We start from the raw sequence: 12,035 nt of genomic DNA, 5'->3' as shown, positions 1-12,035 counted from the left end.
TACTCTTGCATTGTAAATATGGTACTGGAACTGACCCTGTATATAGTATGCTTACTTACTTTATCGTGTTCTTATTTATTTTCTCATGTGTTTTTGTTCTACCTTGTTATTTTTAGTATTTTAGTATAGTACATTGTTATTGATTATTGCATTGTTGGGTTCAGAGCTTGCAAGAAAGGAATTTCACTGTACTTGTGCATGTGACGTTGAAACTTGATCCAGCTTGTGCCATCAAACCCCAGCAACTTATCCAAAACACTGCAGCCCGTCTGGTGTTCAACCTTCCCAAGTTCTCACATGTCACCCCGCTCCTCCCCACACTCCACTGGCTTCCAGTTGAAGCTCGTATCCACTGACCATGGTGCTTCCCTACGGAGCAGCAAGAGGAACTGCCCTTCCTACTTTCAGGCTAAGCTCAAACCCCAACCCGAGTACTCCATTCTGCCACCTCTGGTCTCTTGGCCCTACGGGAGGCCAGCTCCCTCTCAGCCCAGTCCAAGCTCTTCTCTGTCCTGGCACCCAAATGGTGGAACCAGCTTCCCCCTGAAGCTAGGTCAACCGAACCTACCCGACCTCTTCAAAGAGTATCTTAAATTATAATTTTTGCCCCCTTACTAGCATTGACTTTGCTGATAGCTTTGAGGAAAAATTTATTTACTATGACATATGAGGTTATCCCACCTAGCTATCTTAAGAGCGTAACTGTAAGTCGCTCTGGATAAGAGCGTCTGCTAAATGACTCAAATGTGGCGACTAGAGTCATTTGAATGTAGAGAGTGATTTTAATCACTTTTTTGTCACTTACCGCTATATAATAGACCTTGGCTTTCTCAACCAGCTCCCAGTTGCCATCCAGATCCAGGTGTTTCTCCTTGTTGTAGCAGTTTGCTGCTGCCAGGTTAGCAACCAAGGACCTGCACAGACACAGCCCATAAATCACAAAAGGGACCTGCACAGACACAGCCCATAAATCACACGGCCCGCTCGCCAATCATCCATCTTCATTCCCAACTCCAAAAATATCCCCAAAACACCAGCATCAGACCCAGGCTGCGACCTAAATTTCTCCCTATATAGTGCACTGTTTGACCAAAGCTGGTCAAAAGTTATGCACTATAATAGGGAATAGGGTGCCATTTGGGATGTAGCCCAGACACTTTCCTCCATGATGTAAAAGGATGATAATGCGTAGAGTAGAACGTTAGGTGCAAGGTGAAATAAATACAGTTTCTGTTATCAAAAACTTTAATTGGTTATCACAGAGACAGTCTGACCTGGCCATAGGGCTCTGGATAAAAGTAGTGCACTATATAGGGAATAGGGTGCCATTTGGGATGCAAACAGAGACACAGGTCTCCAACAGAGAATGGGATTAAACACATTCAAGGCTAACAGTGAACAAAGGTTCTGCCTGAAATAATGTCACATTATCATGTCACCTCTTAAATGTTTTTCACTAATACTCAGGCCCCAGTCAATCTGAAATGATGCCCTATCCCTGGCCTATATAGTGCACTATTTTTGACAAGGGCCCATAAGGTCAAAAGTAGTGCACTATGTAGGGAAATAGGTTGCCATTTCAGATGCAACCACAGTCTTCACCTCATCTGTTGTGAGGGTGTGAGATACTGGAGGTGATACTGAGACAGAGGCATTTTTATGTATGGGTTGTCCTGGGAATCAAACTCACTATCCTGGCGTTGCATTGAGCCGTGGAGGACAAGGGAGCTACAGAGGTGTGTGTGTTAGAGAAAAAGACCATATGATGCAGTTTCTGAAGAGCGAGATTGGCAAGCCTAATCAAAGCAGAGGTTATTACACACTGACTGGCTGGAATCTCCCTCATAACCCAGCCCTGCCGTGACCTTTAACCTGGCCTCCTGAGCTGTCTGTTAAACACCTGGAAGACATATTACAGGGCTCCTCTCCTGAAGCACACAGACTGACCTTTTCAGGTGTCAGAGCTCACATCAAACAAGCCCCACTAAGAGAGCTCGTTCACTGGGCCTGTCTGCCAGGCCGACAGGGCAGGCCAGCCGCTAGAGACTAACACAAACACACAAACACACACACACACACACGGTGAGTGACACCTCCAGTAGCGGGAGATGAAAGGCCAGACAGACTGAGTCTTTACTGAGGACTTATTGATCCACACCTGGCCCTGTGTGTGTGTGCATGTGTGTGTCCTCTGCTGTGTGTGTGAGACGTGTTGATGATGACAGCAGCGTGAGAAGCGGTTGACAGTCTGAGGATCAATACTACTGACAGACAGGAGGGGTCTGACAGGTGAGGAGAGAGATCCAAATACATCTAACAATAATAATATAATTTGCTTATATTTGTCCTGTTTCACACATGTACAAGTGCGTATTATATGCAGGTGTAAAAATGTTTTTCCATGGTCAGCCATTATCAAAGGCGACCCTGGAGCAATCGGCTCGTGGATTCAAACTAGCAACCTTTCGGTTACTGGCCCAACGGTCTAAGCGCTAGGCTACCTGCCGCCCTAGTGTTGCATCTACCCTCCTGTGTTGCGTCCCAAATGGCACCCTACTCCCTATATAGTGCAATACTTTTGAACAGGGCCAAGAGGGGTTGTGGTCAAAAGTAGTGCACTATGTAAGGAATAGGGTGCCATTTGGGCCGCATCCTCTGTGTCAGCCTGAGCCTGTACTGTAGATGGGTGACAAGACGAGTCACTGGGGCAGCAAGGTTCCACTAAAGTGGAAGGAATGTACAGTAAGTGCTTTCCTTTGATGAAAGACGACCGACTAGCATTTACGTATGACGAGCCGTCACCATTTAAAGACTCTATGAACTTGAAATGAACCAAAATTACTCTTGGGGGACAGATAATTGGGACTTACACCAGGTTCTCGCTCCTTCCTCCTGAAGTGTGCACTAGTTCACTTCTCCCCACTTAATTTAAAAGCATTGGATTGGTGTAGGTATGGGCTAGAGGGAGGGAGTTTCAATACCAGTCAAATCCATGACGGGAAGTGAACATGGGCACACTTCAGGAGAAGGAGATTATTGGGACGCAACCGGTGTTGCTTAGCTTAGAGCTGATTGGACGAGGCCTGACCTGTTGTCCCCGGTGATGCAGGCAGCGCAGGTTCCGGTTGGCTCCTGGGTCTGTTGGTAGTAGCGAGCGTCTACATGGGCTTCCTCAGCCTTCTGTTTCAGGATCTCTCCAAAGTGGTCTGTCCCGATGCAGCCGAAGAACGTGGCCACCTTGTGAGGCGTCTGGATCATCCACTAGAGGAGAAAGGAAAGGAACTGTCAGCACGTTATCCACTACAGAGGAGACGGGAGAGAAACGTTCTGTACGTTATCCACTACAGAGGAGACGGGAGAGAAACGTTCTGTACATTATCCACTACAGAGGAGACGGGAGAGAAACGTTCTGTACATTATCCACTACAGAGGAGACGGGAGAGAAACGTTCTGTACGTTATCCACCACAGAGGAGACGGGAGAGAAACGTTCTGTACATTATCCACTACAGAGGAGACGGGAGAGAAACGTTCTGTACATTATCCACTACAGAGGTGACGGGAGAGAAACGTTCTGTACATTATCCACTACAGAGGAGACGGGAGAGAAACTTTCTGTACATTATCCACTACAGAGGAGACAGGAGAGAAACGGTCAGTGCATTATCCACTACAGAGGAGACAGGAGAGAAACTGTCAGTGCATTATCCGCTACAGAGGAGACAGGAGAGAAACGGTCAGTGCATTATCCGCTACAGAGGAGACAGGAGAGAAACTGTCAGTACATTATCCACTACAGAGGAGACGGGAGAGAAACTGTCAGTACGTGCATTATCCACTACAGAGGAGACAGGAGAGAAACTGTCAGTACATTATCCACTACATAGGAGACAGGAGAGAAACGGTCAGTGCATTATCCACTACAGAGGAGACAGGAGAGAAACTGTCAGTGCATTATCCACTACAGAGGAGACAGGAGAGAAACTGTCAGTACATTATCCACTACAGAGGAGACAGGAGAGAAACTGTCAGTACATTATCCACTACAGAGGAGACAGGAGAGAAACTGTCAGTACATTATCCACTACAGAGGAGACAGGAGAGAAACTGTCAGTACATTATCCACTACAGAGGAGACGGGAGAGAAACGTTCTGTACGTTATCCACTACAGAGGAGACGGGAGAGAAACGTTCTGTACATTATCCACTACAGAGGAGACGGGAGAGAAACGTTCTGTACATTATCCACCACAGAGGAGACGGGAGAGAAACGTTCTGTACATTATTCACTACAGAGGAAACAGGAGAAACTGTCAGTACATTATCCACTACTGACGAGACAGTAGAGAATCGGTCAGTACATTATTCACTACTGACGAGACAGTAGAGAATCGGTCAGTACATTATCCACCACAGAGGAGACAGGAGAGAAACTGTCAGTGCATTATCCACTACAGAGGAGACAGGAGAGAAACTGTAAGTACATTATCCACTACAGAGGAGACAGGAGAGAAACTGTCAGTGCATTATCCGCTACAGAGGAGACAGGAGAGAAACGGTCAGTGCATTATCCACTACAGAGGAGACAGGAGAGAAACTGTCAGTACGTGCATTATCCACTACAGAGGTGACAGGAGAGAAACGGTCAGTGCATTATCCACTACAGAGGAGACAGGAGAGAAACTGTCAGTACATTATCCACTACAGAGGAGACAGGAGAGAAACTGTCAGTACATTATCCACTACAGAGGAGACAGGAGAGAAACTGTCAGTACATTATCCACTACAGAGGAGACAGGAGAGAAACTGTCAGTACATTATCCACTACAGAGGAGACAGGAGAGAAACTGTCAGTACATTATCCACTACAGAGGAGACAGGAGAGAAACTGTCAGTACATTATCCACTACAGAGGAGACAGGAGAGAAACTGTCAGTACATTATCCACTACAGAGGAGACAGGAGAGAAACTGTCAGTACATTATCCACTACAGAGGAGACAGGAGAGAAACGGTCAGTGCATTATCCACTACAGAGGAGACAGGAGAGAAACTGTCAGTACATTATCCACTACAGAGGAGACAGGAGAGAAACTGTCAGTACGTTATCCACTACAGAGGAGACAGGAGAGAAACTGTCAGTACATTATCCACCACAGAGGAGACAGGAGAGAAACTGTCAGTACATTATCCACTACAGAGGAGACAGGAGAGAAACTGTAAGTACATTATCCACTACAGAGGAGACAGGAGAGAAACTGTCCGTACATTATCCACTACAGAGGAGACAGGAGAGAAACTGTCAGTAAATTATCCACTACAGAGAAGACAGGAAACTGTCAGTACATTATCCACTACAGAGGAGACATGAAACTGTCAGTACATTATCCACTACAGAGGAGACAGGAGAGAAACTGTCAGTACATTATCCACTACAGAGGAGACAGGAGAGAAACAGTCAGTACATTATCCACTACAGAGGAGACAGGAGAGAAACTGTCAGTACATTATCCACTACAGAGGAGACAGGAGAGAAACTGTCAGTGCATTATCCACTACAGAGGAAACAGGAGAGAAACGGTCAGTGCATTATCCACTACAGAGGAGACAGGAGAAAAACTGTCAGTACATTATCCACTACAGAGGAGACAGGAGAGAACACGTTAGTAGATTAGGTATAGTGACCTGTGTTGCTCAGTGGTAGAACATAGCACTTAAAACCCCAAGAGTTGTGGGTTCAATTCCCGCTGGGGCCACCCATATAACAAATGTATGCACGCATGACTAAGTCACTTTGGATAAAAGAATCTGCTTAACCCCCTAAGGTTGATGTCTGTGCCACCGCGAAAATCTAATCAGCATAATACAAACATCTCCATAAAAATCTGTCAGTTTAAGCTAGAGATCTGTTTTTTTGGATGTGTCTCAATCCAGTGCATTCGCCTATGTGGCACTTCAGCATCTGCGGTGAAAGGTGACAGAGTTAGAGCGGTCTTTGTCAGACGATGAGACTTCCCGAAAATCGTTCTTCTCACAAAATCGTCTGTAGCGTCCGAACAGTTTGGGCAAATATATATATATATAATCCCGATCTTTCTTATACTGTATCACTCAGATATAGGACAGACACATCAGAACAAACTTCCTTTAGATTTTTTGGGAGGACGATCTGTTGTTCCATGTAGTGAATTTGTTATTCAATGCATTTCTATGGGCTAATAGCAGTAGGGCCCAAAATATTTTTGGGATACATCAAGGGGTCATAAAATTCTAAATTCTAAAGCAAAAAGTTCCTTGGTATGACCTGCTTAAAACATTTCCATATAGTGCATTCAGAAAGTATTCAGACCCCTTCACTTTTCCCACATTTTGTTAGTTACAGCCTTATTCTAAAATGCATTTAATATGTTGTTTTTTTCACATCAATCTACACACAATACCCCATAATGACAAAGCGAAAACAGGTTTTTAGAAAAAAAAAATATATATATATAATAAAAATAATAAAATAACTGAGCCTCTGAGACTCGAAATTGAGCTCAGGTGCATCCTGTTTACATTGATTATCCTTAATGTTTCTACAACTTGATTGGAGTACACCTGTGGTAAATTCAATTGACTGGACATGATTTGTAAAGGCACACACCTGTCTATATAAGGTCCAGCAGTTGACAGTGCATGTCAGAGCAAAAACCAAGTCATGAGGTCGAAGGAATTGTACGTAGAGCTCCGAGACAGGATTGTATCAAGGCATACTGTAGATCTGGGGAAGGGTACAAAAACATTTCTGCAGCATTGAAGGTCCGCAAGGACACAGTGGCCTCCATCATTCTTAAATGGAAGAAGTTTTGAAACACCAAGAGCTGGCCACCCGGCCAAACTGAGCAATCTGGGGAGAAGGGCCTTGGTTAGGGAGGTGACCAAGAACCCGATGGTCACTCTGACAGAGCGCCAGAGTTCCTCTGTGGAGATGGGAGAACCTTCCAGAAGCACAAGCATCTCTGCAGCACTCCACCAATCAGACCAGATGAAAGCCACTCCTCAGTAAAATGAACATGAAAAGGCACCTAAAGGACTCTGAGAGAAACAAGATTCTCTGGTCTGATGAAAATTAAGTTTAAACTCTTCCAACAGGACAATGACCCTAAGCACACAGCCAAGACAACGCAGGAGTGGCTTCAGGACAAGTCTCAATGTCCTTGAGTGGCCCAGCCAGAGCCCAGACTTGAAGCCGACCAAATATGTCTGGAGAGACCTGAAAATAGCTGTGCAGCGACGCTCCTCATCCAACCTGAGAGGAACTAGAGAGGATCTGCAGAGATGAATGGGAGAAACTCCCCAAATACAGGTGTGCCAAGCTTGTAGCGTCATCCCCAATAAGACACTCAAGGCTGTTAATCGCTCCCAAAGGTGCTTCAACAGTACTGAGTAAAGGGTCTGAATACTTATGTAAATGTAATTTTATTTATTTTTTAAAATTACTTTTTAATTTATTTATACATTTGCAAAAATAAAAAATGTTTTTGCTTTGTCATTATGGGGTATTGTGTGTTGATTGATGAGGGGGAAAAAACTATTTAATCCATTTTAGAATAATTCTAGCGTAATAAAATGTGGAAAAAGTGAAGGGGTTTGAATACTTTCTGAATGCACTGTAGCTTAGCAGAACCCCCCACCCCCCCCCCACCCCCCGGCTTAGACAGGGCTTAGAGTCTAAAGAATGAATGTCATTTATTATTATTATCATCATCCTGGGCACCTTCCGCATCGTGCATCATATGCATTGCCCCTCATTGTCTTCTCTCTTGCATAGTATATTATATTACAGGTGTTTAATGTCATCAAATATGTAAAGACAGGGAGAAATGTTAAACAGAGTTAAAGAAATAGAGAAGGAAGTGTCTGAGTAAAATTAGTTTGTTGATGGCTTACATAGCTTCATGGAAAGATATAGCTTTATTTAATGTGCAGCAGGCTAGTAACAGAATTAAACAAACCAATAACTGTCCCACTCTACACAGAGACTCTATTCTGTCCCAGGCTCTCCTCCACACTCTAGTCACACACACAACACACTGAGCTAAAAACAGTCCCACATCCTTATTTACACAAACCCCATATTTCAAGGTTTCATCGCCATCCTACTTCTGCAAACATAGGTAGTCTGTGTGAAAGAGAGAGTACCTGTCTAACAGGGACACCTGATTGGTTAGGAGCTCCGCTGTTACTTCCTGGTACTGACATGCCTAATGTACTGGGTGACTTTTACCTTGGTGATGAGAGGAGCTGCTCTCATCCTCCTACTCTCAGGTTTAACCTCCAAAGATGTATTGACGTACTGGTGTGTGTGTGTCTCTCATTTGTGTGTGTATCGTCTGTGTGTGTATACTGTGAGTGTGTGCGATGTTTGCTCAATTTCCATCTAGACGGCTCGTGTTCTGTTTTGTTGCTGACTGGGGCCCCTAGTGAATGAGATGTTGCTGCTTCCAGGGATGACCTGTATACGTGTGAAATTAATCATTTCACACAACCAAATAGCATCTCAGTGGGAAAGAAAGAAAAATGCATTTTCATCCTCAGATACTCTTCCTTTCTGTCTCTCTCCTTCCTGCCATTCTTCTCTATCTCTCCTGACATTTTTCTCATGCTCAATCTCTCTACCTCTTTCGATCACTCTCGCTATTTTTCTCTCCTCTCACTCCCTCCCTCTCGCTCTTTTCCTCTCCCTTGATTTCCTGCCATTTCGCCCTCTCCATATCCTTCTCTCTCTGGTAAGTAACCAGAAATAAACAGTGTGGAGAAAATATCATAGAAGCACGGTTCAGGTGTGCTTTTAGACCGAGTGGCTTCGGTATGTTTGGGGTTTAATGGATTCTATTTGGGAGACGCAAAATGAGCAGTAATTAGAGAGATGACGGTTCCGCCATATGTCGAGCCATGTCGCTGCCATATGTCAAGCCATGTCCCTGCCATGTGTCGAGCCATGTCCCTGCCATGTGTCGAGCCATGTTCCTGCCATATGTCGAGCCATGTTCCTGCCATGTGTCGAGCCATGTCCCTGCCGTGTGTCGAGCCATGTCGCTTCCATGTGTCGAGCCATGTCCCTGCCATGTGTCAAGCCATGTCCCTGCCATATGTCGAGCCATGTTCCTGCCATATGTCGAGCCATGTTCCTGCCATGTGTCGAGCCATGTCCCTGCCATGTGTCGAGCCATGTCCCTGCCATGTGTCAAGCCATGTCCCTGCCATGTGTCAAGCCATGTCCCTGCCATATGTCGAGCCATGTTCCTGCCATATGTCGAGCCATGTTCCTGCCATGTGTCGAGCCATGTCCCTGCCATGTGTCGAGCCATGTCGCTGCCATGTGTCGAGCCATGTCCCTGCCATGTGTCGAGCCATGTCCCTGCCATGTGTCGAGCCATGTTCCTGCCATATGTCGAGCCATGTTCCTGCCATGTGTCGAGCCATGTCCCTGCCATGTGTCGAGCCATGTCGCTGCCACGTGTCGAGCCATGTCCCTGCCATGTGTCAAGCCATGTCCCTGCCATATGTCGAGCCATGTTCCTGCCATATGTCGAGCCATGTTCCTGCCATGTGTCGAGCCATGTCCCTGCCATGTGTCGAGCCATGTCCCTGCCATGTGTCGAGCCATGTCCCTGCCATGTGTCGAGCCATGTCCCTGCCATGTGTCAAGCCATGTTCCTGCCATGTGTTGGCTTGACTCATGCTTCATTCCCCTCAGCCTCCTTACTCACGAAGACAAACCCACGCAGGCGTAAGCACGCATATACACGCAAACATATGCACACGCACACAGAGTGACGTACACAGCGACACACACATCGAGACATGCAGATAAACAAAAAGAACCACAAACACACACTTATTCGCCCAAGACCTCCTGCTGCAGGCACCGCACACACTTATCAAGGTCAGTGGCTGGGGTACACGTCAAGTCCAATCTGATTTTACCAATGTTGCAGTGATGAGCTCCCAAACCAAGGTCAGCCAGCCAGTCAGGTGCTGCAGGCTATAAACAATGTCACAGTCACAAATGGCACCCTATTTGCAAATATAGTGCATTACTTTAAACCTATAGGGCTCTGACCAAAAGTAATAGACTATATAGGGAATATTGTGCCATTTGGGACACAGCTATTACAGCGAGCAGAGCTGTGTGTGTGGAGCACAGAAGGCCCCTTCATTTGCAGGCCTCAGGTGGGAATAGAGAAGGGCCATTCAGGGGCCCCTACCGCCCCTCTGAGGATGCATGATGAACAGTGTTTCCCCTAGGATTATTTTCAGCAGCGGTGGCAGAGTTAGCGGGGGGTGGGGTGGGTGGAGGTGGCGGGTGAAAAGGGTTGATTCTGTTACAAAAAAAGTTTTCTGGTGAGTGTTTTGCATTTATCTGTGTCGGATCTGGTGGAAACTCTGTTATAAGTGCGTGCCTGTAATTAACGAGCTTAACACACGTTATAAAACACATTTTCAAAAGTTTGTTGTTTTATTACATTAAGTATTTCAAATGTCATGGCATAGCCATGTGTGTGATGTCACAAGGATAATCTAATAACATTTATAAACTGGGTGGTTCGTGCCCTGAATGCTGATTGGCTGACAGCCGTGGTATAAATCAGACCGTATACCATGGATATGACAAAACATGTATTTTTACTTCTCTAATTACGTTGGTAACCAGTTTATAATAGCAATAAGGCACCTCGGGGGTTTGTGATATATGGCCAAAATACCACGGCAAAAGGCTGTATCCAGGCACTGCTATATTGGCCATATACCACACCCCCTCGGACCTTATTGCTTATGTATATAACAATGCTTTTTCAAAATAAGCGCCCAAAAATATATCTCCAGAAATAAACATTCACTCAAGTAATTGAATACTAACGTCCGTTCGGATATCTGGATAACGGTGCCCATCCCTAATAAATATGTGTATATCGTTGTCAGTACAAGCATGTGGGGGAAAAAATGCTATATTATTTTAGCCCTGCCTAGGAGTACTGTAGGTTGTTAGACCAATTAATCTTCAAAACTGTGTCTGTAATGGCACCCTATTCCATAAATAGCTCCCTACTTTTGACCAGAGCCAATGCACTATAATAGGCAATAGGCTGCCATTTGGGACACAGCCTCCATCTCCATCCCAGGAACCCTGCAGACAACCCCTATCCATTCCCAGATTAGGGGAGATAATACTTCTATTATGACCAAAGCATTATCTGTAGGGTCGTGTGGAGGTCAACCAACCCTGCGCCGGGTATTCATGCTCAGTCACATCCCAATTATACTGCAGTGGCACAGGCAGAAATTGGCAAATGTACATCAAGGCGCTTCATTACGAGGGCCGCGCCAGTGAAATTAAGCAGCAGATGAGACAGAGAGAGAACTGGCCCCAGGCGTCATGTTAGAGAGAGAGAGAGAGAGAGAGAGAGAGAGAGAGAGAGAAGAGATGAGAGAGAAAAAGGGAGGGGGAGAGAGGGATGAGAGGGAGGGAGGGAGAGAGAGTGAGAGAGAGGGATCTGGCCCCAGGCGTCATGTTAGAGAGAGAGAGAGGGATGAGAGAGAGGGGGGAGGGTCAGAGAGATAGAGAGAGTGAGAGAAAGATAGGGAGGTATGATAGAGGGGGGAGAGAGAGTCAGATAAATAGAGGGGGAAAGAGAGAGGGGGGAGGGAGCAAAAGCAGAGAGAAAGCACAGAGAGAGAGAGAAAGAGAGAGAGAGCACAGAGAGAAATAACAGCTTGTTCTCAAGGTGCTGGGAGGGAGTCTGTATCTCACACTGTGTGGCTAATGTATATTTGCTTAACTAGGAAAAACACTGGTCGGTCCCCAAAGATGAATAAGTTCCCCTGGTATACCACTGTGGAATATCTCTAGGTACGGACACACGCGGCAGGAGAACACCATGCAAATACTAGAGTAAAGAAATGAGAATGCGTCCCAAATGGTACCCTATCCCCTGTATAATGTACTACTTTCTTTACAAGGGCCCATAAGGTTCTGATCAAAAGTACTGCA

General features: G+C 45.6%; 1 protein-coding gene across 4 annotated transcripts in view; it reads right to left on the bottom strand.

Moving 5' to 3' along the window:
* LOC139571252 (adenosine kinase-like) overlaps window positions 1-12,035 on the bottom strand; it is a 276,125-nt gene that overhangs the window by 157,196 nt on the left and 106,894 nt on the right. For all 4 annotated transcript variants that reach the window (XM_071393931.1, XM_071393933.1, XM_071393934.1 and 1 more), the window contains 2 exons: window positions 3,089-3,261; window positions 806-914 (listed from right to left, as the gene is read on the bottom strand). In XM_071393931.1, the coding sequence (XP_071250032.1) occupies window positions 806-914; window positions 3,089-3,261 (282 nt within the window). The remainder of the gene's footprint in view (window positions 1-805; window positions 915-3,088; window positions 3,262-12,035) is intronic.

The sequence above is a fragment of the Salvelinus alpinus genome, chromosome 3, assembly GCF_045679555.1.
Source record: "Salvelinus alpinus chromosome 3, SLU_Salpinus.1, whole genome shotgun sequence".
NCBI classification, from domain to species: domain Eukaryota; kingdom Metazoa; phylum Chordata; class Actinopteri; order Salmoniformes; family Salmonidae; genus Salvelinus; species Salvelinus alpinus.
This window is presented reverse-complemented; position numbering and strand designations above follow the sequence as displayed.